The 26,562-nt window shown below is 50.3% G+C and overlaps 1 protein-coding gene across 2 annotated transcripts in view; it reads right to left on the bottom strand.

Annotated features, from left to right (window-relative positions):
* ache (acetylcholinesterase (Yt blood group)) overlaps positions 1-26,562 on the bottom strand; it is a 60,105-nt gene that overhangs the window by 17,863 nt on the left and 15,680 nt on the right. The window contains exons 2-4 of one of the 2 annotated variants that reach the window (XM_069919987.1): positions 11,893-12,019; positions 8,630-10,153; positions 1,351-1,517 (exon numbers count right to left, since the gene is read on the bottom strand). In XM_069919987.1, the coding sequence (XP_069776088.1) occupies positions 1,351-1,517; positions 8,630-10,153; positions 11,893-11,948 (1,747 nt within the window). In that variant the 5' untranslated portion in view covers positions 11,949-12,019. The remainder of the gene's footprint in view (positions 1-1,350; positions 1,518-8,629; positions 10,154-11,892; positions 12,020-26,562) is intronic. The other variant, XM_069919988.1, reaches the window with a different exon arrangement.

Below are 26,562 nucleotides of genomic sequence, written 5' to 3'. Positions count from 1 at the left end.
ACTAAAACATAGAAACTGCTCCCCTTAGAACTAGATGTCCCGGAGCTAGACAGTTCTCCATCACAAGCTAAAAATAAAAAAAAAGGGAAGAAGTTAACTCAAAACATAGAATTAAAATGAACAAATTAAAATGTAGAAAGATTTTACAAAAATTCTTTGAATGCATAATTCCCTGTCTTAATATTTGAATCCTTTCTCCATAGTGGGGCTTTCTTCAGAGTGGGGGTGAGTGGGGAAATGGATAGACTTGATGGGCTGAATGGCCTTTTTCTCCCCCGATGCCTCGTGATCTGGCGATGATCACTCTTCCCACTTTTTTTTGGGCAGCAGGACACAGCGGGGGTGGGGGGGAGACTCACCCATGTATCCAACCTGCATCCCGTCGCTGCGCTTCCCTCTGCCGTGGGCTGAGGGCAGTGAGGCGTGATGCTCGCCCGGCAGGGCAAAGGGGAAGGCTGGGGAACTTGGAGTGCCAAGGCAGCTCCGATCCCTGCTGTTACTGAGCCACTGGCAGGCCCTTAAAGGGGGGGCCGCTTCCCAGTCGGCTGTCAGGTGGCCTTCCTCAGTGCCATTGGGCAGAACAGCATTGATGGATCAAGGAAGCTCTCAGAGTTTGCGTTCATCATACAATTGCACGGTGGACAATTTAATATTCATGGTTACCTGTGTCAAACGCAAGGGAACTAATGGTAAAACGTGAACTCTGGCCAAGCCTTAGATGGAGTTCTGGGCTCTGTGGTACCCCCTGAAGAAGACGGAGGACGACTTCCATTGTTGAGACTGCATCGCACGGACATTTTCCGCCAAGCCTTACAACGTAGGAGACCACACAGCCCACAGTCTGTGCTAGTTCCTGAAGGTACCCCATTTCCCCTGTGAATTTTTATCCTGCCATCTGTTCTCCCCATGTTCCTTGCAGTTCTATTATCCACCTGGGATAATTGGTCACCTACCAACCCGCCTTTCTTTGACAAATGGGGAGGAAGACAGAGCATTTGGAGGTGGGGGGGTGGTGGTGGAAATTTGGGCAGTTAATGAGCCACTCAGACAGCAGGAGTGACCCTGGGCCCAACGAACCAACACACCCTTGATCCCAGTGTGGTCCGCACCGTTGTTGGGAGAGGGGTGGCCACTCCAGAGCTCGCACCCCTCCTTCCCCGCACCAGGAGAGCTGCAGAACCTGAGCCCAGCTCTCTCCAACACCGGCGAGGGCATGATGTGGGGTGGGGGGGGGGAGGCGCGTCCACCATTTGGATGATATCATGGGAGAGATAGGGAGGTGGGCAACGGTTACACCAAAGGTTTTGATGTGGATTAGAACTTCCTGCATGTGGCAAGCAAACACATTACCTGTGGCATTGAGGAGCTTGGGAAGGAACTGGTTCCAGAACACGCACATCTGAACTCGAAGCTGCTGGTGGACTTTCAGGGGCTCCGTGTTGAGGTCAATAAATTTCTGCTCCTTGGTAGTGAAGAGAGGCCATTTGGTCTCCTGTGAGTGGGGTTCATTTGGGTTTCTGCAAAAGAAAGAAAGAGGAGGTCCAAAGGGAGCGAAACAACAATGCCTGCAGTGTAACAGACCATTACATTACAAAAAACAGGCCCTTTGGCCCTTCTAGACTGTGCCAGACAATTATTCTGCCTCGTCCCATCCTGCACCCAGTCCCATCCGTGTACCTGTCCAAAACGTTAAAACTGAGCCCACATTCGCCTCTTCTACACTCCCGCTACTCTCTGTGTGAAGTTGCCCCTGAACCTTTCACCCGTAACCCATGTCGTCTAGTTTACCCTCAATGGAAGAAGCCCATCTACATTCACTCTGTCTCGACCCTTCATAATTTTAAATACCTCCATCAAATTTTTCTACGCTCCAGGGAATAAAGTCCTGGCCTGTTTAACCTTTCCCTGTAACTCAGTTCCCGAAGTCCCAGCAACATGGTTACCAGTGTAATGGTATTCATTGGCCGGTAAAGGCTTGGGCTGGCCTGCCCTCTGATGACACTCTCCCTGTGACCTAGGCCATGAAGGTCGAGCCCCTCTCTCTTCCTTGCACTTCCCTAGCTTGGATCCGGGCCAGCTCAAGTCTTCTGCTCAGTAAAGCCTATTGTTCCCCTCAGTCTTTGTTCTTGTAATTATTAGGGCAACTGGTAGGCCCCAGCAGCCAGTAAACCTTCTCCGTGCTATTTCCATCTTGTCGATATCTTTCCTGTAGCACCACGCCCTTACTGCGCCAGCGATTGGGACCCGGGTTCGAATCCCGGTGGTTGGTGTCTGTAAGGAGTTTGCGTGTTCTTCCCGTGTCTGCGTGGGTTTCCTCCAGGGGGTGGCGGGCTCTGGATTCCTCCCACCCTTCAAAAACGTAGCGGGGGGGATGAAGGTTAATTGGGGTATTTGGTCGGCATGGGCCATGGGCCGAAAGGGCCCGTTACTGGGCTGGAAAGGGGTACTGATAGTAGTGATCAGCCATGATCTGTAAAATGGTGGTGCTGGCTCGACGGGCTGAAGGGCCTACTCCAGCTCCTATTGTCTATTGTCTATTGTATGTCTACATTTATAACATTTTTAAACTCAGCGGTGTTCTTTAGAGCAAAGGTGTTTCGGGCTGAGCCCTTTGACAACGTGTTAACCATGTTAGTTTATGTCTTCTATATCTTGACCCAATGGTTTCTATTCTGTACATCCCTTCCTTGTTTTCACCTACCCATTCAAACCTCAACCTGCACAGCTCTGCACCAACCCCAATCAAGCCCGCAGGCAAGGGAGTGGGAGAGGTGCACCGTAGTGGGCTGCTGAACTACCTCACTGAAAGCAGGCACTAACCTCCTCGTGACTACCCCTCTGCCAATGAACACCAGGCCGCTGCCTCTCACTGTGCCAGAGGCCTCGTCGCATCGGACCTCCCATCCGCGGCCTCCAACCTGGCCCTGCACTCTTTGCCCAAGGCCCAAGTTGCATCTACCCCATTCTCTCCCTCTAATCCCAGCTTACATCCGGGATACCTCCCCACGCCCTTCACCTGTTGGACAGCTTCCGGTGCCCCCGCTCATCGGTTTCTGTCCACTTCCATCGGGAAGGTCTCAAAGCCACCCGCCTCTCCGCGGAACAATGCTCCGACCAACCTCCCTCCGCTAACGTTCATAGACCCGGCCGAACTTCTGACATTGAACAATTTGGCTTTTGATGCCTCCATTCCTTCAAATCAAAGTTGTTGCCAAGGGCGCCAAGTGGGTCCCTCTTCTGGTGGCCATTTTGTTGGCCATATGGAATGGTCTTTTTTCTGAACCTACCCTGATGAACGCTTCCTGTATCCACAGCAACTTGTTGATTTGACCAACTTTGCCACTAAACTCCAGTCTGAAATTAAATTTTTAGACACACAGTGCGGTAACAGGCCCTTTTGGCCTGCGCCACCCAATCACTCCACTGATTTGACCGACAACCCTTGCATGTTCTGGAGAGTGGGAGGACGCTGGCAATCCCCCCCCCACAAACTGGTACATTTTTGAAGGGTGGGAGGAAACCGGAGCCGCCTGGAGGGGAAAAATCCCGGGGAGAACGTGTAAACAGTGCGGGATTCGAACCCGTGCCGCTGTAACACCGTTCAGCCCACAGATTCACGGATCACTTCAGACTCCTTTCTTGATCTCCAGTCCAGAAGCCAAGTACCTTTGATGCAAACCTGCTGACAGCCACAGCCACCCTTCCGCTCCCTGTCTGCCATTTCTGCAACTCCGTGGCCCTCCACTCCGGGGGACCTGAATGGGTTGTCCCCTCCACTGTGGTCAATAGAGCTAGTACCTTTCAGAACTCCTGATGTCAGCCTCATGGACATCACAGACCAAATGAGGGCTTCAAGATTCAATTTATTGTCATTGTAATGGTGTTATGTTAAATGCTGTGAGGTGGACAGATTTGCTGTCAGCAGAAATTGCTCTGAAGAGCCTCTTACAGTCAGAGAAAGAGAAGCAGGGTGTCCCCCCCCCCCCCCCCCCCCCCACTCCCAGAGCCATCGAGTGCCCATGGATTCGCCTCCAGTGCTTCCGCAGCTCACGGGCTCCAGTCCGAGCCATCGGCCGCCCGACCTCTGACCCTTCAGCGGCCCCTCGGATCCTGACGACCCTCACCCCCCCCCCAGCCAGTTTTGAGTCAGTCTCCAGCTGTCTGCAGCCCTGCGTGGATCTTCCAACAGCCATCTCCTGGCTTCTGTGGGATTCCTCGCTTCAAGTTGTCAGTGCACCACCCCCCCCACCTGGCCTAATGCACGAGTCTGTCAGCTGCGGAGCCCCCTCTTGTTGGTTTGTCACTGTGGTCACCATCCCGTGGGTCATCCCCTTCTCGAACTGGGGGGTGGGGGGGTGGTCTCCCTGCTTCCTGCCACCCTGCTCCAGTTCTCCACTCCCCTGGAGTTTGCAACCCTCTCATGGCCGCTGCCGATCAGAGGCGCTCGCATCTTGGGCCCAGACCCCGCAATCGCTGGATTTTAAATAAAATTACTGTCGGCTCCTTTAACAGGCCTGCGTGGAGCTGATGGCAGTCGATTGGACCCCGTGGAAGCGTTGTATCTCCACTCCTCACTCCCCACGAATTCACTGCCATATTGGAAATTGGGATCTGCCACTTGGGAACTGATCACCTCAGGATCCACATTAGTCGCCCTGAGCTCCCATTCCAACTTTGCCTCCCTTCCGTCTGCCCTGAATCTGCTCCGCTACCAGAATAAGGCCCGACACTACCTCGAAGGTCAACAGCTGATATTCTGCCTGGGCCATCCACAGTTCAGTGGTAGGTCCTGAGAACTTCAAATCCCACTCATTCCTGACCCAGGTCAACTCCCCCCCTCCTGTCCTATCCCTCACCACCCCCATCTCCCCACTTGATTCTTCCATTCTCTACCCCACCCCCACCGTGCACATACATGCACACCACTACTACTAGCGCCACCCAGTCTCTACTACCCTCCAAACCTTCTAACCCAGGAGTTCTAAACCTTTCCCTTAACGCTCACATCCCACTTTATGTATCCCCTACGCCATTGGTGCTCTGTGGAGACTGGCTGAAGGGGTTACCATGTATCGGAACTGGGATGCGAGGGGGTCCTGAAGATGCTGAAGGGTCCCCGACCGTGTAAGGGGTTGCTTAAGGTGGGATGTGGGTGGGGAGGGAAGGTTGAGAATCACTGCTCTAGGCCCAATTGGTACTGAAATATTTTGCTTGAGAGAAATGGCCATTGGCCATTTCCTTTGGAGCTCTGAAATGGTGCACAGAATGAGTCAATGAGGGACGATTAAAATAGTAGCTTTCAAACTTTTTCTTTCCACCCACATCCCACCTTAAGCAATCCCTGACTGATCACAGAACACTGGTGGCCTAGGGATGACTTAAAGTGGGATGTGAGTGGAAAGAAAAAGGTTGGTTCTAAATTTAAATTTAGACATGCAGCATGGTAACAGGCCCTTCTGGCCCACGAGCCTGCTGCCCAAATATACCCCATTAAGCTACGATTTGAAGAGTGGGAGGAAACCAGAGCACCAAGAAGAAACCCGTGCAAGCTCCTGACAGGCAGTGACAGATTCGAACTCCAGTCGCTGTAACAGCATGGCACCTAACTCAGATTCCAACACTGGCATCCATGTCTCCTCAGCACGCACCCCACCTCATGTGGCTCATCTCCCTCCTCCTGGGCCCCCTCCCCCCAGTTTTCTCTTGCCCCTCTTTCTCCCCCTTGGCCTGGCACCTGCCTCTATCCACCTCCCCCTGGTTCACCAATCCCACTTGACAGACTTCTCCCTTTACACTGGTTTCCTTGCTCTCCATTCCCAATCTTGGATGCAGCCCAGGACATCACAGGCAAAACCCTCCCCCACCATTGAGAATGTCAAGGGGGGAAATGCCATTGTCGGGAGCAGCAGCGATCATCAAGGACCCCACACCCACCCAGCGCACGTTCTGTTCTTGCTGCTGCCATTAGGAAAGAGGTCTCAGTGCCACAAGACTCGCACCACCAGGTTCAGGAACAGCCCTCCCCCTCCACCATCAGACTCCTCAACATCCAACTCAACCAGGGGGCTCATTTAAGGATTCTTGCAAGTTTTACTTTTTTTCCTCCTCTCTGTATTGCACAGTTAGTTTGTTTATTTGTTTAAATGGGTATGTTGTGTACGTTTTTTTGCACAACTACAAAGTGGTAATTCTGCCGCGCCCACAGGAAAAAGAATATCAGGGTTGTATGTGACGTCATGTATATACCCTGCCAGTGAATCTGAAATCTGATGAGGAGTTCTGATCTGAAACGTCAACCATTCCTTAGCTCCCATAGATGCTGCTCGATCTGCTGGGCTCCTCTAGTGGATTGGGTTCAGTTTCAAGTTCCAGAACCTGCAGTCTCCTGAGTCCGAGGGTTGTCCATCCCACCTTTATGCCTTCTCTCATTCTTCCCACCAAAATGTATCATTGGCAAGTATTAAACTATATTTGCCACCCATCTGCCCAGTTTTTCTGTGGTGACCCTCTGCTATCCTCCTTACTGTTCCTTGAAGATTGCAAGACAGAGGGGCAGAAATAGGCCATTTAGTCCATCAAGTCTGCCCTGCCATTTACCATATATATACGAATTCTGTGGACCAATCTTAGATTAAAATTTAGAAGGTTGACTATTATATGCATTCTACTTTTGACCATGTAAATACATGCGCTGTTCAAGGTGTCAGATGCTAGGACGAGCAGGAGGCCAGGGTCTGGGTGAAAGTTCGCTGTTGTGGCTTCAGGAGCTCGGATAGGCGGGCAGCCAGGGTCTTGGCGAGATTCAGTGGTTGGGGCGCTGGAAGCTCAGATGAGCGGGTGGCCGGGGCCTAGGCGAGAGTCCACGGTGGGGGTGTTGGGAGCTTGGATGGGTGGGCAGCCGGGCCTGGGCGAGAGTCTGCAGTTGGGGCATCAGGAGCTCGGATGGGTGGGCAGCTGGGGCCCAGCCCAGAGTCAGCGGTTGGGGATTTGGGAGCTCGGATGGGTGGCATTCATGGCCAAAAATAAAGGGGAGGGTCAAATTTTACATGCAATATAGGGAAAATACCAGATTTTTGGGCCAAAAATAGGGAGTTAACTTTTGCATGGCAAGAACTATTTCGGTAATCATGAGCTGATCCATTTCCCCACTCAGCCCCACTGCCCGGCCTTCTTCCCATAACCTTTGATGCCCTGGCTAATCAAGAACCTGTCAACCTCTGCCTTAAATACACCCAATGACCTGGCCTCCACAACCGCCCTTGGCCACAAATTCCACACAGATTCACCGCCCTCCAGCCAGAGAAATTCCTCTGTTCTGAGCGGACGCCCTTCAATCCTGACATTGTGCTCTCTTGTCCTGGACTCTTCCACCACGGTGAAACAGCCTTTCTACATCGACTCTGTCCTACACGCTTTCCCCTGAAAATTCTGGAAAATGTTCCTTAAAACTCAGGTATTGGAGCACAAAAACATTAAGCAAATTTCCTACATTCCCCCCTCCCATCTACAAAAAGAGATTCCTGTTATTTAGCCACCTCTTTACAGACCCTGCTGCTACATTTTCATCTTTTGCCTCAACTCTTGATGACCATCCTGTTTTTGGCTCTTCTAATCTGTGTCGAATTATTATTCTGCCTAGATCAGTGGTTCTCAACCTTTTACTTTCCAAAAACCTGCGCCCAGTCCATAGTCCATAGCCCATCCATGTACCTGCCCAAGTTCTTTTAAGTATTAAAGTTGAGCCCACATTCACCGCTTCAGCTCGTTCCACACTCCTACCGGCCTCTGTGTGTGAAGATGTTCTCCCTCATGTTCTCCTTCAACTTTTCCCCTTTCACCCTTAATCCACATCCTCTGGTTTGTATCTCGCTGATCCTCAGTGGAAAAAGCCGAACTACATTTACTCTGTCCCCCTCATAATTTTAAATACCTATATCAAATCTCCCCTCATTCTTCTACACTCCAGGAAATAATGTCCTAACCCAGTGGTTCTCAACCTTTTTCTTTCCACTCACATCCCACTTTAAGTAATCCCTAGGCCATCAGTGCTCTGTGATTAGTCAGGGGTTGCTTAAAGTGGGATGTGGGGGGGAAGAAAAAGTTTGGAAACCCCTGTTTTAACCGTCCCTCATTGATTCATTATGTGCACCATTTCAGAACTCCAAAGGAAATGGGCCAATGACAATTTTTCTCAAGCAAAATATTTCAGTAGCAATTGGGTCTAGAGCAGTGGTGCTCAACCTTCCCTTCCCACTCATCTCCCACCTTAAGCAACCCCTTACCAGTCACAGAGTGGACGTGGAGAGGTTTCTCCTTTAAGAAAGGAGGGGATACAGACAAGAGGACATGGCTGAGAGTTAGGGGGCAGAGAGTTAGAGGAAGTGTGTGGGGTGGGGGGGGATTTCTTTACTCAGAGAGTGGTGGGTATGTGGAACGAACTTCTGGATGAAGTGGTAGAGGGAGGCTCGATATTTAGTGTTTAAGGAGAAGTTGGGTAGGTACATGGATGGGAGAGGAATGAAGGGTTATGGGTGGGAGAAAGTGTGGACTAGAAGGGCCTGTTTCTGTGCTGTAATTGTTACACGATTATTATTCTTTTTGCGTTTTTGCTACCTTGCTCTTTGCTTACCCAGTCTTTGCGAAAGTCGCCCAGTAGTGCATGATCCTCCGGCTCAGCGCCTCCTCCTCTGCCGTGTAGTTCAGCTCCTTCACCAGTGGCAGCCCAAAGACAAATTCAATTTCATAGCCGTGGATGACGCCCATCCACTCTGGCCATACCAGGTTTGAGGCTCGGTGGTTGAAGAAGTACAGGTAGGTGCCATTACCATACTTGGTATACTTGTTGACAAAGTGCATCAAGGGGCATATGACGTTGTGGTCCCCTACGATGTCGTCTAATCCATCTCTGTTCTTTATGCCATTGTGTTCATCCATCCAGTCCGTGTACTGCAGGGTGACAGCATCCCACCCTATGTCATTGGCATGGGGGACACTTAGCTTGACCCCAGACACGAAGTCTTCTCGAGAGATTTTGCTCTCAGTGTCCTTGCTGAAACCTGGTGATCCGTACAAGAGGAAAAATGAGCCCTCGTCCTTGTTGACTCCCAGTAAGATCTGAGTCTTCTTGAAGTTGCCTGAGTTCATCATCGATTCTATGGAGGTCGGGAAGAAATCCCCATCGATAATGGGGACGAAGGCGAACCTGAAGACACTGTCAAAGGGAAGGACGTTCCACTCCACGTCAATCAACTCCTGAGGCTTCTTTTCCCTCAGACACTGGACAAGCTCTTCATCACTGTTGAGGTTACAGTTGAGGTTCCTTCCCAGTTCGACCGCCCTCCTACGGCCTTCGGCCACGGACACAGATGCCCAGGGGCAATTGGGCGAGCCACTCTGAAGGATGGCCCGGTGGAAGAGGCCTCGGCTCCCCGGGGAGAGAATGTGCATGCCGACCGAGGCGCCGCCGGCACTCTCTCCGAAGATGGTCACCGTCTTGGGGTCCCCGCCGAAGAACTGGATGTTGTCGTGCACCCACTGCAGCGCCATCCTCTGGTCGAGGAGGCCCACATTTCCCGGCGCCTCCTGGCTGCCGTGGAGGGCGAGGAAGCCGAAAGCGCCTACCCGGTAGCTCAGGGAGACCAGCACCACCCCCTCAGTGTAGGCGAGGTACTTCCCATTGTAGACGTCCAATGTCGAGGACCCACTGTAGAAACCACCTCCATAGATCCACACCATGACTGTTGCACTTTTTGGTCTTGGAGAAGGCACCCAGATGTTGAGGTACAAGCAATCCTCGCTCATCTCTCTGTTCGGATTCCACATCTCCGAACCTGGAAATCCAGGGAACTGCTGGTCAACGTACTGCTGGCAGTTGTTGGGTAAGGTGGAAGCGTTCCAGACCCCCGACCAGGGCTTCTTGGGCTCTGACCTCCTGAACCTCATGTTCCCAATTGGAGGCTCAGCAAAGGGGATCCCCAGGAAACCGGTGATGTGGCTGGAGAGGACAGGGATTCTTATTCCCATGACTTTTCCCGACTTGGTGTTAACCAGGAGCTCAGAGGTGTCGTCTGTCTGGCACAGTGTGAGCGAGAGCAGAAGCGTGCCCAGCGCAGAGGTGAGCAGCAGGTTCATTGTTCTCCCAACTGATTTGCAACTGGAAGGGAAGAAAAGAGGGGAAATGAAAGAATAATTCCTGAATTTCTGAAAAATCAACAAGGTTGCAAATCTGAAATTATAAAACAGAAAATCTCATGGTATGGTGTAGTGGGGATTGTGGAGGGCCACGTGACCATCTAGGACCTGGTGGGAGTGGGGATTGTGGAGGGTCACGTGACCATCTAGAACCTGGTGGGAGTGGGGATTGTGGAGGGTCATGTGACCATCTAGAACCTGGTGGGAGTGGGGATCGTGGAGGGTCACATGACCATCTAGAACCTGGTGGGAGTGGGGATTGTGGAGGTTCACGTGACCATCTGGAACCTGGTGGGAGCAGGGATTGTGGAGGGACACGTGGCCTCTCCGTCTGTTACCTGGTATAGGTGTAGATTGTGACCTCTCTGCCTGGAACCTAGTCAGTAGTCGCATCAACTGCCAAACAAGGTCAGACTCTGCCCCCCCCCATTGGTGCACACCTGACCATTGGCCCCTTTAACTCCCTTGGTGATCACCTGGGCCAACCTGGTCAGCTCACTGCACTTTAAAAAGCCCACCACCTGTGGCCGACTAGTCTCTCTGCTCCTTGGCCCTGACTATGAACGCTGCTGGGCGACAGGCCGTGAACTGTGGACATCGCCGGAGGAGTCATTGGTAAGGTGTGCTCTACACTGAAAGTAGGACTACGGTTTTGTGTGGAAATACTTAGCATTGGGCCGTACCCCATTGGAACAGGGAACTGGGAGTACATGTTGAAGTCCCCGTATAGTAAGAGTGTGCTGGTCACTGAATATTATTGCTCGGAGGTATGAGAGAGAGAGCAAGCTGTCACTGGTATCGGAGATCGCCGTGTCCGATGTTGTTTGGTGCCCTGTTACTACTTCCCCATGTTTGCAATAAAGATCATTCTTCGTTTAGCCTGGACCTGTCTCTCTGCGGACCCATTGAACCCGATTTGATCTCACTTTATATACGAGAGTAACAACCTGAGTCTCCACGTGAATAAGAGGAAGGAGATGATCGCGGACGTCAGGAGGACCAGGCATGTCCACCCTCCACTACACTAACTGGTAGAGAGAGCGGAGAGCACCGAGTTCCCCAGACTTCATTTAACTCGTGACCTTCCGTGGACACTCAACATCTCATTTGGCCTAGGGATTACTTAAGGTGAGATGAGAGTTTGGTGGGGTGGGGGGGGGGGGGGGGTGCAGTTTGAAAGTGACTGTTTACAACAGCTAAAATATTCCCATTTCTTCATTGAATCTAAACCGATGGTTCTCAACCTTTTTCTTCCCACTCACATCTCACTGTAAGTCATCCCCAGGACACCGCTGGTCTGTGATTACTCAGGGGTTGCTTCAGGTGGGATGTGAAGGTTGAGAATCACTGCTCCAGACCAAATTGTCACTGAAATATTCTACTTGAGAAAAATTGCCATTGGCACATTTCCTTTGGAGCTTTGAAACGGTGCACAGAATGAGTCAATGAGGGACGGTTAAAATAGGAGTTTTCAAACATTTTCTTCCCACCTGAAGCAACCCCTGACTAATCACCGATGGCCTAGGGTTGACATAAAGTGGGATGTGAGTGGAAATAAAAAGGTTGAGAACCCCTGCTCTAAAACATGTGCGATATATTGACATTTAATTTAGGCAATTTCTGCGGGGTAAGATAGAGCTGATGCAAAAAAATTATATTATACCAATCTGTATTTTACATTAATATAAGTCAGACATTTACCCTCTCCATAAATCTTCGTCCGCGAAGCCAAGCCAAAGAAGAAGAAGCCAGACCATTTCTTGTTGCCAACGCTAATATTCAAGCCAGAATCCCATCCTTGTTTGCAATCCCACTCGGGAGTGCCCGACTGAAATAAAGGAATACATCGGGACTCTCATATTCATGAAACTATATTTATTTATTCATACAGACGGACACTTGTCCTGCGTATGCTTTGTTTGGCTGTGTGCGCGTCATGACCATCTAGAACCTGGTGGGCACGTTTTGCACCGAGGACCGGAGGTCGCCATTTCGTCGGGTTGAACAATCGGATGACAATAAGCTCGACTTGGCTAGTGGATGGGCCTTGCATCGGGCCAGCGTTGTTAAAGCTAGTTTGCAGCAGATGTCCCAAGCTCAGCTCTTATAAATAAACACACTAAAGCCCAACACCATAAATAAATGCAATCCTTTATAAATAAACATTCTATTAAATGTTTGGCTTAGAAGGGGCATACAATGCTGGGTCAAGAGAGCTGGTGCCAGAATTCTGTATGGCAATGGGATGTCCCCGATCTCAGGACGACTTCAAACATCCTCTGGCTGGGCTGGCGTCCAATTTGATGAGCGGATCAGATCTCCTTACGGCTCAGGACCATTTTTGAGCCAGGAGGGTGAGTAGCATGCAATCCAGTGAACGCCACGATATGGTGGCGCTGCTGCTGGTGCAGACCCCCCCCCCCCCCCGGAGAGTAGGGAGCAGAGTCACGGTGCTCCCTCCCCTCCTCCCACCCCAGCAGGGTGCAACTGCCCCGTACCGTGCAGGCTGTAAATGGCCCGTCAAAGGAGCCGGCGGTGCTCTCGTTTAAAGTCCCTCAGCCATGGTGGGGGTGGGCCCAAGACCCACTGTGGTGCCCGCAATCAGCAGCGATCTCAGGGGGGGGGGGGGTTGCAGACTCTGGGGAAATGGGGGACAAGGGGCAGGGGAGATCACACACTGAGGAGGTGGCCCCACAGAAGACCACCGAGGGGGTCACAGAGACCGGCTTAAGGGGGGGGACCCTGGTGCTGAAGGAGCTAAAGGGTCCCTGACCGCGTCGAAGCTTCGGATCTGGGTGGCTGATGGCTTTGACTGGGCTGCGGGAGCCCTAGATGCGAATCTACAGACATGGGGCGGGGGCGGGGGGGTCTTTGCTTCTCTTTCTCTGATTTTTACAAGCCAGTGCAGCTCTATTACACCCAATTGACCCCCGGTCCATTTTTGAATGGTGGGAGGGAACTGGAGCCCCCCCCCCCCCCCCCCCCCCCGTGGAACCCCACAACACAGATACGGGGAGAACATACAAACTTAGCGTGGGATTCGAATCCCGGTCCCGATTGCTTTCAAACTGCAGGTTATACAGGGTGTGGGGGGGGGGTGGGGAGGGGTGGGCTGCAGAGATCTTGCTTCCTGAACACTTTAGGGCATCTTTTATGGATTTTGGGCTGCTGATCACGAAAATCACCTTAAAATTTCCCTATTGCGTACCGTAATTTTGTAAATTTCCCGTCATATTCTGTCTACCCTGTAAATTACAGGACGACGTCAGGAGGAGGTAAATTATTGGAAGGTGTTCGAAGAGATCGGATATACAATTATTTGGACAGCCAGGGACTAATGAGGGATGGTCAGCATGGCTTTGTGCATGTTTAACCAATCTTATAGAGTCTTTCGAGGAAGTGACCAGCAAAGGCGCGACAGATGTGGTCGATATGGACTTTTAGTAAGGCTTTTGACAAGGTCCCACTTGGGAGGTTAGCCAGGAGAGGTTCAGGCGCTTGGTGTTTACGACAAGTCAGCAGCAAAAGGTTTTTAGGTCAGTCAAACTGCCACGATGTGCCAGCACACGATTAAACCCGCTAAGTTCCATGAAAGTTAAATGAATGCCCCTCCAACTTCCGACGTGATACAGCAAATCTGAAATGATCTTTTCACTCAGCTTGAAGTTGTCTATCATAACCCCCCATATTTTTTTCCAGGAAGCCGACCTTCTGAAAATAACTGGTCATACAGTGTGTTGGGGTGAGCCTGGAAATGTTGGGTTGTATATCTTTGCCTCCTGCTGAGTCCTCCCAACACTTCTGTAAATTTGCACCTGATTATATAGAACACTATTGTACAGGCCCTTCAGCCCTCGATGTTGTGTTGACCCACCAAAAAATCCCCTAAACCTTCCCTGCCTCGTAACCCTCTATTTTCCTCTCATCCATGTGACCGTCTAAGAGTCCCTTAACTGTCCCAATTGTTCCAGCCTCCACCACCACCCCCGGCAAGGTATTCCAGACCTCCACAACTCTCTGCATTTAAAAAGAAACCCACCCCGATGTCTCCCCTAAATTTCCCTCCCTTCACTTTGTATAGACGTCCTCTGGTGTTTGCTTCTCCCACCATGGGAAACAAAGTGGTGACCGTCCACTCTGTCTATGCCTTTCAGAATCTTGTCAGCGTCAGAACAAATCTAATCGAGAGGCATTAGGATACCTCTGGCGGGGCACTGATTTTTTGACTGTGTCGGTCCAAGGGGTGGGGGACGTGTGGCAGGAGCAGTGTTGGACCGGGGTCAGGGGTCAGGGGAGGCTGGCAGTGGACAGGGGTTGAGTAGTGTCGGACCGAGGGGTGGGGATGTTGTGACAGCACAATAACCTAATTTGGGGGGGGATCATGGCCCACGAATTCCTCCCCCCCTTCCACCAACCCCCAACATGACGCTGACCCTGAATCCATCCCATCCTTTTTCGGTCTGAAGAGAAAAGCCTCGGCTCTGCTCCCCTTGCCTCATAAGCCACGTTCTCCCATGCAGGCAACATCCTGGATGGTCGGATGTTGAAGTCACATGGGAAATGCCAGAGAAAGTGATTGATAGGACAACTGGGACTCACTTCCAGAGCCGCACTCGGGCAATTACATCCCAGACATTAACGATCAGAGCTCCTGGATATCAGCTCAGTATATGGGGGCTGGCGGCGTGCAAGTGATTCCTTGTTTTTGGTCCTTGCCATTAAAAACAAATATTATAAAATGTGGCAAAGTTTCTGCTGCGGAAGGAGAAAAAGTTAATGTTACAGGTCAAAGATCCTTTCCTGTCCATGCCTCTCATAATCTTGTCAGAAAGAATCTTAATTTGAGGGGCATTGGGGTATTTTAAAAGGTTTAGATAGGGTGGATGCGGGTAAGATGTTTCCCTTGGTGGATGAATTGAGGACAAGGGGGGTCATAGTCTGAAAATTAGAGGTATCCTTATAAAACAGAGATTAGGAAGAACTTCTTTAGCCAGAGGGTCGTAGATCTGTGGAACTCGCTGCCGCATACAGCAGTGGAATCCAGATCACTGGGAGTATTTAAACAAGAAACACACAAGTATCTCATTAATGAGGGTATCAAGGGATATGGGGAAAAGGACGGAAATTGGAACAAGTGTAGAGTAGCTTAGTGTAGATTTACGGAACAGACTCCAATGGCCAAGTGGCCGCCTTTTGTACCTTTATCTTGTGATCGTGATATGGTGGGGCACTGCATCGGTCCGGGGGGGGGGGGAATAGGGGGGCATGTGGCATCAGCACTGTCAGACTGGGGTGGGGGCTGGCGGTGTGGGGCTGGAGTATATAGTGTTCTACCCAGGTGGGCGCAGGGGGGATTTCTAGCATATTGGCTTGTTTGACCTGCCTTTACTCTGCAGATCTGACCTGGGGTGTCTCTCCAGCACCCCCCTCCCCTAGGTTTCTGCTGGAGTGGCATCATTCCACCCCACGAGGCTAATTGAGTCTTTTTTGAGTGGGATTTTGGAAAGGCGTCTGGCAAGGCCCCCCACTCCGTGGGAGACTCATTCAGAAAGCCACGAGGCACGGGGTCCGCAAATCTTTGACTGTGGGGACTCTGAATTGGCTTGCCCATAGGAAGCAGAGAGTAGTAGCGGACGGAAAGTATTCTGCAGGGATCTGTTCTCGGATCCGCCCCCCCCGCTCTCTCTGAATTTTATAAATGACCTGGACGAAGAAGTGGAAGGATGGGTTTGCGGATGACACAAAGGTTGGAGGTGTTTTGAAGCGTGTAGAAGGTTGTCATAGGTCACAACAGGATATGGGCAGGATGCAGAGTTGGGTGGAAAAGCGGCAGATGGATTTCAATCTGGATAAGTGTGAGGTGATGCATTTTGGAAAGTCAAACTTGAAGGCGGTGTACAGGGTTAATGATGGGATATTTAACAGGGTGGAGGAACAGAGGGGGGCTTTGGGGTCCAAATCCACAGATCTCTCAAGGTCGCCACACAGGTTGATAGAACAGTTAAGGCCTGTGGAGCGTGGGGCTTCATTAATCAGGGGATTAAGTTCAGGAGTCATGAGGCAAATCTACAAATCTCTGGTGAGGCCACACTTAGACTATTGTGTTCAGTTCTGGTCACCTTATTCGAGGAAGAATGTGGCGGCTATGGAGAGGAGGAAGAGGAGATTCACCAGGATGTTGCCTGGATTGGGAAACAAGTCTTATGAGACAAGGTTTGCAGAGCTGGGACTTTTCTCTTTGGAGCATCGAAGGATGAGAGGAGACTAGATCGAAGTTGACAAGATTCTGAGGGGCATGGACAGGGTGGATGGCCAGCATCTGTTTCCCAGGGCAGGATCAGCAAACACCAGAGGATGTCTGTACAAAGTGAAGGGAGGGAAGTTTAGGGGAGACGTCAGATTTTAAATTTTTTTATACACAGTGGGGGCCTGGAAGGCATTAACAGGGATGGTGGAGGAGGCTGGAACATTAGAGCCATTTCGGAGACTATTAATCAGGCACATGGATCAGAGAAAAATAGAGGGTTACTGGGTAGGGAGGGTTTGGGTTTTTTTTTGAAGGACAATATAGGTCAGCACAACATCAAGGGCCTAAACTGTGATGTAGTGTTCTATGTAGAAGCGGGATTGGGCAATGCCTCTACCTAGGCCTGTGTGTTATGCACATCCTACACAGTACAGGCCCTCCGGCCCTCGATGTGTATTCCTTAAAAAAAGTGCTAAACCCTCCCTACCCCGCAGCTCTCGATTTTCCTTCCATCCACACGCCCGTCTAAGAGTCTCTTAAATACCCCAATGTTCCAGCCTCCACCACCACCCCTGGCAAGGCATTCCAGGCCCCCGCAACTCTCTTACCCCTCAACTTCACTTTGTGCACTTGTCCTCTGGTGTTTGCTACTCCCACCCCAGAAAACAGGCTGCTGGTCATCCACCCTATCCATCTACAGCCCCTTTCCCACTGGCATCCCAGTGAATGGGCCGGGCAGTGCCCCAGGTTAGGAAGACCTTTGTGCTGTTTCTGCTGGGCTGCCCTTAAGTGGGACATTAATTGCTTTTCCACTGAACACAGCTCGTCCCCCGGGGATCGGGGTGTTTAACCTTTAACTGGAAACAGGTGACTTTCTGCTGTTTATTTTCCATTGGTTTTACCAGCAAACACCAGGGATACAAGAAGGGGGTTAATCCCCGGAGTGAAATGACGTCATTTGACACTGGTGTTCGGACAGTGTTCCTTTTCCACTGGACTCTGTCCCAGTAAATTCCCTGTTAATTCCTGGAACAGGGTGCCAGTGGAAAAGGGGCCTCATCTTCCACCTGGCTACCCTCCAACCGGATGGCATTAGCATTGACTTCTCCAGTTTCCGTTACACACCCCACCCCCGGCCTGCTATCTTCTTCTCCCTATGTCCTTTCCTCCCTCTCTCTCTCTTCCCTTTTCACTGTCACCTTTCAAAAAATTAAAATCCTCACCTCTCCTCTTATTGTATCCAATTACCATCTTTTGCTTTGGGTCTGGATTCCTCCCCCCACCCCCGGCCAGTCTTCAGCCTTTATCTGATGCCTTCTCTCTCCTTTGCTGATTCCTTGAAGAAGGGCTCAGGCCCGAAACGTCAGTAATGTATGGACGCTGCGAGACTGGCTGAGTTCCTCCAGCTATTCTGGGCGTTTTTAACTACATTCGTAGTGTCTGTGGACTTTCAGGCCTCAGCCCAGTTATTTTCTTGCTTTCGAGCAGTTTGTCATGTTCACACCTGCTTTTATATTTCTGTTTCCTATCAGCAAGACTTTGGAAAATATTACCAAAAGGTAAGGCATTTTTCAATGCCCTACGATTCTACCAGAGATGGACCTCTGACCACTTTGGCAAGCCAGTGAAAACGGCCCAAACGATCCCGAAGCCTGGAGGTCAGCCACAAATCTTTCCTCTTTCACTCTCACAGCCGCTGTCTGCATTCCTCAGACACGCTGAACTATTCGCTGAACCTCAAGGATGTTTATCGATGGTGGCCACATCAGCGCAACAGGCGGTGGTGGGAGGAGGAGGGCCACTGCGGAAAGTACACCATCTTCCCCATCCCCCATCGTACGATTAGTCCAGTTCAGCCTGTCGTCGACGTAGAGCGATATGCTTGTCTGGTTGGCACCACCACCAGCATTGAGTTATCCCCCCACTTTAATTCTCTGCAATTTACTACCTTTCCGATGCCTATGGGTAAGAGTTGTTCCCTTTGTTGAGGGAGGCGAGCACTAGGGGACATAGCCTCAAGATCCAGGGGAGTAAATTTAGGGCGGAGATGAGGAGGAACTGCTTTTCCCAGAGGGTGGAATTCGCTGCCTGTTGAAGCAGTGGAGGCGACCTCAGTAAATGTATTTAAGATGCGGTTGGATCGTCGGGGAATTAAGGGATATGGGGAAAAGGCAGGTTGGTGGAGATCAGCCACGATCTCAGCGGAGCCGGAGGGCCGACTCCCGCTCCCATTTCTTATGTTCGAACTGACTCATCAGTCCGTCGCCAACACAAGGAGGAACTTGTAGCCGGGAGTGAACACAGGAGAAGCTGGACGTGGCCACAGAGGAAATGCACAATCTCTATACAGTCAACCCCACAGATCAAGCACTGGCTGGGAGAAAGCTATGAGGGCAGACGGCCCGACTGGTCATTCCTTTTCCAAAATATCCATTTTGCAAGCGGTCGAATGCTCTAAAACAGTGGGGCTCAACCTTTCTCTTTCCGCTCACATGAAAAAGGGGGCTGTCTCTGGGAGAATCGTGGGAGATCAGAAGCAGGAAGGCTCGTCCTACCTGAAGTAATCCCTTACTAATCACAGAGTACCGATCCCACTCACATCCCACTTGAAATAATCCCTAGGCCATCGGTGCTCTGTGATCAATCAGGGGTTGCTTAAGGTGGAATGTTGGTGGGTAGAAACAGGTTTGAAAACCACTGTTTTAATCGTCCCTCATTGACTCGTTCTGTGCACGGTTTCCGAGCTCCAAAGGAAATGGGCCAATGACAATTTTTCTCAAACAGAATATTTCAGTATCAGTTGGGTCTGGAGCAGTGATTCTCAACCTTCCCTTCCCACCCGCGTCCCACCTTAAGCAACCCCTGACTAATCACGGAGCACCGATGGCCTAGGGATTATTTCAAGTGGGTTGTGAGTGGGATCGGTACTCTGTGATTAGTCAGGGATTACTTCAGGTAGGACGTGGGTGGGAAGGGAAGGTTGAGAACCACTGCTCCAGACCTAATTGGTACTGAAATATTTTGCTTGAGGAAACATCGTCATTGGCCCATTTCCTTTGGAGCTCTGAAACGGTGCACAGAGCGAGTCAATGAGGGACAATTAAAATAGTGGGTTTCAAACCTTTTCTTCCCACCCACATCCCACCTTGAGCGACCCTTACTAATCACAGAACCCCGATGGTGGTGTTGGGGGGGTGGTGGCCAACCTTTGAATTTAGCTATGCAGCAGGCCATTCCGTCCACGAGTACATGGAGGTGAGGTGGGGGGGGGGGTGGTACTTGTGGCCTGACATGGCCTGTTTACCGGGTGACTCGTCCCAATTCAGAGGTGGCCCTCCCCTGAGTCCCAGCGATCCCTTCAGGCAGTTCGGTGCATGGGAATAAAATGTTTTGAAGGCCACTGCTCCCAAACCAGGAACCTGATTTTCCCCCCCTATTGCCCTCTTTCTTCCAGATCTCCCGGGGGGGATGGGGGGGATGGGGGAAGGACATCAAGAGTCAGAACTGAAATAAATGAAAGGGGGTGGGCATGTACCGCAAAATGGTGCCAGCACCGGGGACAAATCAAGCTCCCTCAATCAGCTGAGGCTATTTAAAGGGTACAGCTGTCCAGCAGGAAAGGTTTCTTCACTGTTGATGGTGGGTGGGTGATTTCAATGCTTGGTAGGGGGTGTCAAGGCCCATGAATAACCACAGAGCGACTGTTTAAAGAGACTGCATGTTTTGTATTCATCAATAAATCTCTAAGAGGAATACCAGTTCTTAACCCTTGGCTGACCTCTCCATAGCAAGTGGTCAGTGACATTTGAGGGTTGCGTGTTAATTAAGAGTCCACTGAATCTATTAAAATGGTGTCACAGCTGGACCCAGGGAAACAATATTGCACTTATGACAATTTTAAGGTGGGGTGGGGGGGCGATAAAGGCTTGTATTTAAGCAGCCACGTCTCGATTCTGGGCAACAACAGGGCCTCAGAGAGCAGAACTGGGATGTAGGAAATGGGACGACCGATTTGCATGCGGCAGGACAAAGGAGATCAAGTGTGAATTTGGCTCAAGGGTCTTGGGGAAGTTGATTGCTTCCCCCCCCTCCCCCATTGCCTCTTCGCATCGAACCAGTGAAGAGCGCAACTTTGGTACAATGTCTCATTCTGCAGATAGGCAGAGCAAGCAGTGGGGTACATGCCCGCCAACCAGGTGGCATTAGCATCGAGTTCCCCGTTTCAGTTAAAACCCAGCTTCTTCCCCTGTCTACTTTCCTCTAGTGATTTCTCTCTCTCTCTCCCTCTCGTTCTTTCTCTCCTTCTTGTTCTCATTCTCGCTTTATCCTCTCACTCATTCTCTCTCTCATTCTCTATCGTTACCTTTATCTCTCTATTCTCTCTCTCATTATCTCTCTCTTGTTCCCTCTCTTGTTTTCTTTCTCTCCCTCATTCTCTCTTTCTCTCCTGCTCGCTCTCTCTCCCATTCTCTCTCTTGTTATCTCTCTTCTCATTCTCTCTCGTTATCTCTCTCGTTCTTGCTTTCTCTCCCTCTCATTTTCTCTCCCGCTCGTTCTCTCTTCCTCTCCCTCCCTCATTCTCTCCCTCCCACACTCCTTTCACCTCTGTCTCCTTTCCCAGAGCCAAAATCGATGCCCATCCCTCCTCATACCCTGCCTGTTCGCTATTGGCTGCTGAATAACCGAACGAGTCGGCAGGCGAGGTAAACCAAACCACTTTGCGGTCCACAATTGGAGGGGGAGATGCCCACAGCGGGCCGACTGCTCCCTGCTCAGTTCAACTAACGTGGCATCGCGGAGCTCGCGCATGGGCTAGTTGACAGTACAGTGTTAGTGATGCGATTGCGGCTGTCTATAATATCCAATTAACATCTTTTGTTGGTCTGGACATCCCCTCCTCCTCCCGCTCCCTTCCTTTGCTTATCCTTTGAGGAAACATCAGCCACATATCTTGACCTGCGAGACCGGCCGAGTTCCTCCAGCCCTTACTGGGTGCCTTTACTACCTGCGGACTTTCGAGTTTCCCCACCCTCAACGCTGCTCCTGGGGATGTTGGCACAGACAATGCAGTCCAACATCCTGACTCTCAATGTCCCCAGAAGGTAAGAGATAATGGACAGTGTGGCCCAGGGTTACAGTCCCTTGGCCCTAGCAGAGTCAAATTTGAGCATCTGGTTGCTCAAGTCTAACCTGACGAAACAGCGTTCTCCGGTCCTTGGTGCAAAACACGCAGACACACAACCAGACATAACACACAGACAGACAGGGGAAGTATTCCATCTATGCAAATAAATTCTGTTTTCTACATATAAGAGAGAGAGCCTCACATGGTCAGTGTGAGCCGTTCCTCCCATTAAGCTGATCCTCAGCCTGGTGGTGCTGGCTCTGATCCTCCTGGATCTCTACCCCCGACAGGAGCAGCTGCTGCGCGTGGGGGTGGAGGGGGTCCTTGATGACTTTGCCCTCATCAGACAATGATCCTGGTAGATCACGTCGATGGAGGTTGGGGGGTGGGGAGACTCCAGTGATCCTCTTTCTGCCACAGAATCGGGGGGGTGGGGGGGTGGTGTGGTGTTCAACAGCCACATCTCAGGGAGTCCTGATGGTTTACAATGTGACCGTGGAAATGATCAAAATCTCTGACCAGAGGGGTAGATACACTTCCAATGTACCATACGAATGAAGAGCTGGTAAATAAGATGAGTTTTGATCAATACTGATTAAATGGTGGGATGAAGACTAGACGGTTAAACCAATCCAATTCAATATGCAGTGTTCAGGAATTTTATAATCGGACGCAGATTTGAGGGACTAATTAGAAAATTCTGCAGATCAATCCATCAACATCTGTGACTCAAACAATCTCTAGCAATGTTTCCCTCTCTCCACCCATTTTTTTCTTCTTCTTGTTCCTTTTCTCTAACAACACACTCCATTCATCTAGATTTCACTGTCAGAGTACATATACGACATCACATACAGCCCCTGAGATTCTTTTACCTGCGGGCATAGCAGAATTAACACTTACTGGTCACGGAAAGTGCGCTGACCGGCTGCATCACGGTCCAGTACAGGAGACAAATACCCCTGAGTGTAGAGTCTTGCAAGACGTAGTGGACACAGCCCAGGGCAAAACCCTCTCCCACCATCGAGAACACCTATGGGGGGGGGGGGAACAGTGATCATTGAGGACCCCGCCCCGCCCAGCGCACACTCTGTCCCCTCTGCTGCCATCAGGAAAGTGGTCTTGGGGCCACAAGGTGCAGGTGCCTTGAGGCTCGCCCCGCCGGTTCAGGAACAGCCTCTCCCCCTTCAACATCGGACTCCCCAACGATAAACTTGTTTAAGGCCTCTTACTTGTGCACTTTATTGATTTTCTTTTTACCCTCTCCATATTACACAGTCAGTTTGTTGACATTTGTTTATAGTTTGTTTGCATGTTCACGCTGTGTACATTTCTGCCGTGCCTGCAGGAGAAAGGGATCTTGGGGTTATATGTAAAAAGTTCCCTTTCGTCACGTAATACTGCATTTAGAATGTAAAATACATGAAATTCTTTAACCTTTTGTCTACTGTCAGGCTTTGTCCACTTTGTCCAGTGCTCCTACCACCAGCTGGTGCTCCCAGGCAGTCTTGCCTCCAAGCCCTGAGCTTGCCGAGTTATCCAAGCTCAAGCGTATTCAGGCTCACGTGACGTCACGTAGATACCCGGGCCAAAAATCGGGAACCTGAGCATCCGCAAACCTGAAAGCGGCGTGCAACGTGCACGTGCACACACTTAATGTTAGCAAACTGCCCACACACCACAGAGAGAATAAGAAAAAATCAACAAAGTGAACGGGTGCCCGATTGAGTTGGTTACCAAGGAGCAAAGGCACTCCAGAGCATGCTCCAGATTTGTAAACCGTAGATTAACCGTCCTTTAAGTACCCGAGACTTTAAAAAAAAGGCTACAGAAACAAGATTTTCAGTAATTAATCTTCTGAAATGAACCTACGTTGCAGGAGCCGGTCTTAAGCTCCAAGGGCTCCCAACTGCGTCTCTAAGGGGTGTCCTCCGCTGGGATGATACTTGCTGTCTCACACGCACAACGTGGCAGGTTCTATAGCGAACATCAACCTTTTCAATTTTCTTCTTAAAAGGTCACGAGCGTCTGTTGAGATTTTGAGTTTTTAAAAAACTATATAAGTAGAAGTCGAAAATAGTGGATTATCTGAGATTTCTTTTTTAGAAATCCGATAAAAGATTATTTTGTTCCCAACTGCACTGCTCTATTGCATTTTGAATTTTTTTCTTTCTAAAACAAAAAATAACATTAATATTTTTACAAAATCATTTTACAAGCAAGTGGTTTGGTAGCAATTTACTTTTCAAAAGTGACGCAATAATCACACGAGACTGAAGTTGGGAAACTAATGGGCTTTTCCCTGTGGTGTGGAGAGGCCGGCCCCAGGATATTTTAAACGGGTCTGGGCTGCGGCCCTGGGAAATCTCCTCGGTCCGCCCTCTCCCCTGTGATGAGTAAACGCACTGTGCTGCGTCAAGTGGGTGGCTAAAATTAAAAGATGCCTACCTCCTTGGCCACAGCGGGGGGCCCGCCGCGACAGCAGCACAATGCGGGATGAATGGCTGGTCACCATTAGCTGGACTTCCCAGAGCGTGAGGGGTTTGGGGGAGCGAAGCCGGCTGTCCATCCCATGTCCTGCCGATGTGATGGGAGCGGAGGGAGCCGGGCGGTGGCAGAGGGAGGGAGTGGGTGAGCGACGGACGGACTGATGGGGTTACTCTTACTCCTGTGCATGCGTGACGCGTCATCAGTTGGGGACAGGAACCGCCCCCCCTTCAATTGCTGGGGAAGTGCTGAATTCACGGGAATTTCACCAGGACAAAGTAGGGTCACCATTTGCCTGTGGTATGAAGACACTGGTGACTGATCAAGGCAAAATGGAAGGGGTAGGATTGGTGTCGGGAGGCATGTCCAGCTGGCCGCAGCATAACACTGGTCCACTGCACAAAGATGATCCACACAATTTGCTTCCATGTAGGCAATTTAATATTAAAATGAGCTTTGATCCGTTTGGACCAGGCACTTTTAAAGTACACAATTTGATCACTTTTCCATTCTACCACAGAGGTAGAAAGTTTACGATAAACTTTATTTATAACTCTCAGGTTCTATAGACCTTGGCTGTGAACCTGGGGCCCTGCAAAATAAGGGCTTGTGGAATGTGGGGGGGGGGGGCGGGGGGAGGTTTGGGCTTGTGGATGAGGGAAGGGTTAGGGCTTGTTCTTTATTCTTACTCAAAATCAACATGGAATTATAAGATTATGTTTCTTTTATGTAATTGATGAATTTCATGTTTTCATGTTGATTGGAAAATAGAACTAATCAAGGCATCCCTCTCTGTGGAGTCAGTGGGTCTGATACTGACTGCTTCCCAATCCTCCGTCGTGGCCACCGCCTCCCCAACCGCTCGGAGGGCTGCCGGTAATGAGATGGAACGATGCCGCCCCTCCCAAGCGATGGCCGAAGGCGGGCCAAAACCAATTGGCTTTTATTCGCAATAAAACGGAAGCACATCCCTGGTCGGCTGTCCCAAACCAAGGAGGTGGGGGATGGGGTGGGGGTGGGGGACAGTCGCCTTTACTGGGAAGGGGTCAACGAGTGCGCCTGGACGGACCTCGGCCGGCCTTTGGTTCGAAGGTTGGGGTGCAGTTCACCTGCGGACACGAGGGTGACTCCAGAAGCACAATGCCCAGTATAATAAGCATGGCTGCTGCTCTACGGCCTGGTTCATGGTTTTCCCAGACATGAAAAATATAGCGGTTGACCACAGTGGCGTGTTTGACTTGGGGGGGAAAAATCGGATGCCCCACGACTGAAATGAATCTTAACTTTGTTTCCTACTGATTCGGGGGGGGGGGGGTGGGTGGTGGGATCCTTTCCCATCTCGAGAGGCCAAGAACAAGTCACTGATCTACAGGGTTTTATTCCCAATGGATGGGCTGGTCAAAAGAGGGAGGGGGGGAGAGTGGCACACAGGTCGGGGATACAATTACAGTCCAGCAGTTCACCACAGCCAATTACTTTCAAGATCAATTGACTGTTGTTTTTTTGACCCTACCCCATTGCTTCTTTCTCTTTAGATTATTCAGCAATGGATCGTTTATGTTTAGACAGCAGCGTCAGAAGGGAGAGGATTGATAATTAGTATAGAGTGGCGGTTCTCAACCTTTTTCTTTCCACTTTAAGTAATCTCTAGGGCATTAGTAAGGGATTGCTTAAGGGTGGGTGTGGGCGGGAAGGGAAGGTCGAGAACCACTGCTCCAGACCCAAATGTTTTGCCTGAGAAAAATTGTCATTTCCTTTGGAGCTCTGAAACGCTGAACATAATGAGTCAATTAGGGACAGTTAAAACAGCGGTTTTCAAACTTTTTCCTCCCACTCACATCCCTCCTTAAGCAACCCTTTGTTGACCACCGAGCACCGATGGCACAGGGATGACTTAAAGTGGGACGTGAATGGGAAGGGAAGGTCGAGAATCACTGCTCTTGACCTGATTGCTACTGAAATATTTTGCCTGAGAAAAACTGTCATTGCCCCATTTCCTTTGGGAGCTCTGAAACGGTGCACATCACGAGTCAATGAGGGGGCGATTAAAACCTATTTCTTTCCACTCGCGTCCCACCCTGAGGCAATCCCCTACTAATTACAGATAGCCTAAAAGTGGGATGTGAGTGGGAAGAAAAAGGTTGAGAACCCCTGATCGAGAGCTGAGGGCATGCGAGTTCGTCACAGTGCAGCAATAAAACGGGGTTTAGTTTGCCCAAAATAAAATGTTTTTTTAAAAATGTACTGTAGGCTTTACTACTATTTCAATTGATAGATGTAATCTGTTAACGCTTTATCTAGTATCACGTCTCTATGGATTCTCATGTAGACAAGGTGGTGAAGAAGGCTTTTGGTATGCTATGATTTCATCGCATAGAATATAGGAGCTGGGAGGTGATGTTGAGACTATTCAAGGCATTGGTGAGGCCAAGTCTGGAATATTGTGTGCAGTCCTGGTCCCCAAATTATAGGAAGGATATCAATAAGGTAAAGAGGATGGAGAGAAGATTTA

The sequence above is a fragment of the Narcine bancroftii genome, chromosome 2 (genome assembly GCF_036971445.1).
Source record: "Narcine bancroftii isolate sNarBan1 chromosome 2, sNarBan1.hap1, whole genome shotgun sequence".
Lineage (NCBI taxonomy): Eukaryota > Metazoa > Chordata > Chondrichthyes > Torpediniformes > Narcinidae > Narcine > Narcine bancroftii.
Note: the sequence above shows the minus strand (reverse complement) of the source record. Positions and strands in the feature narration are given on the sequence as shown.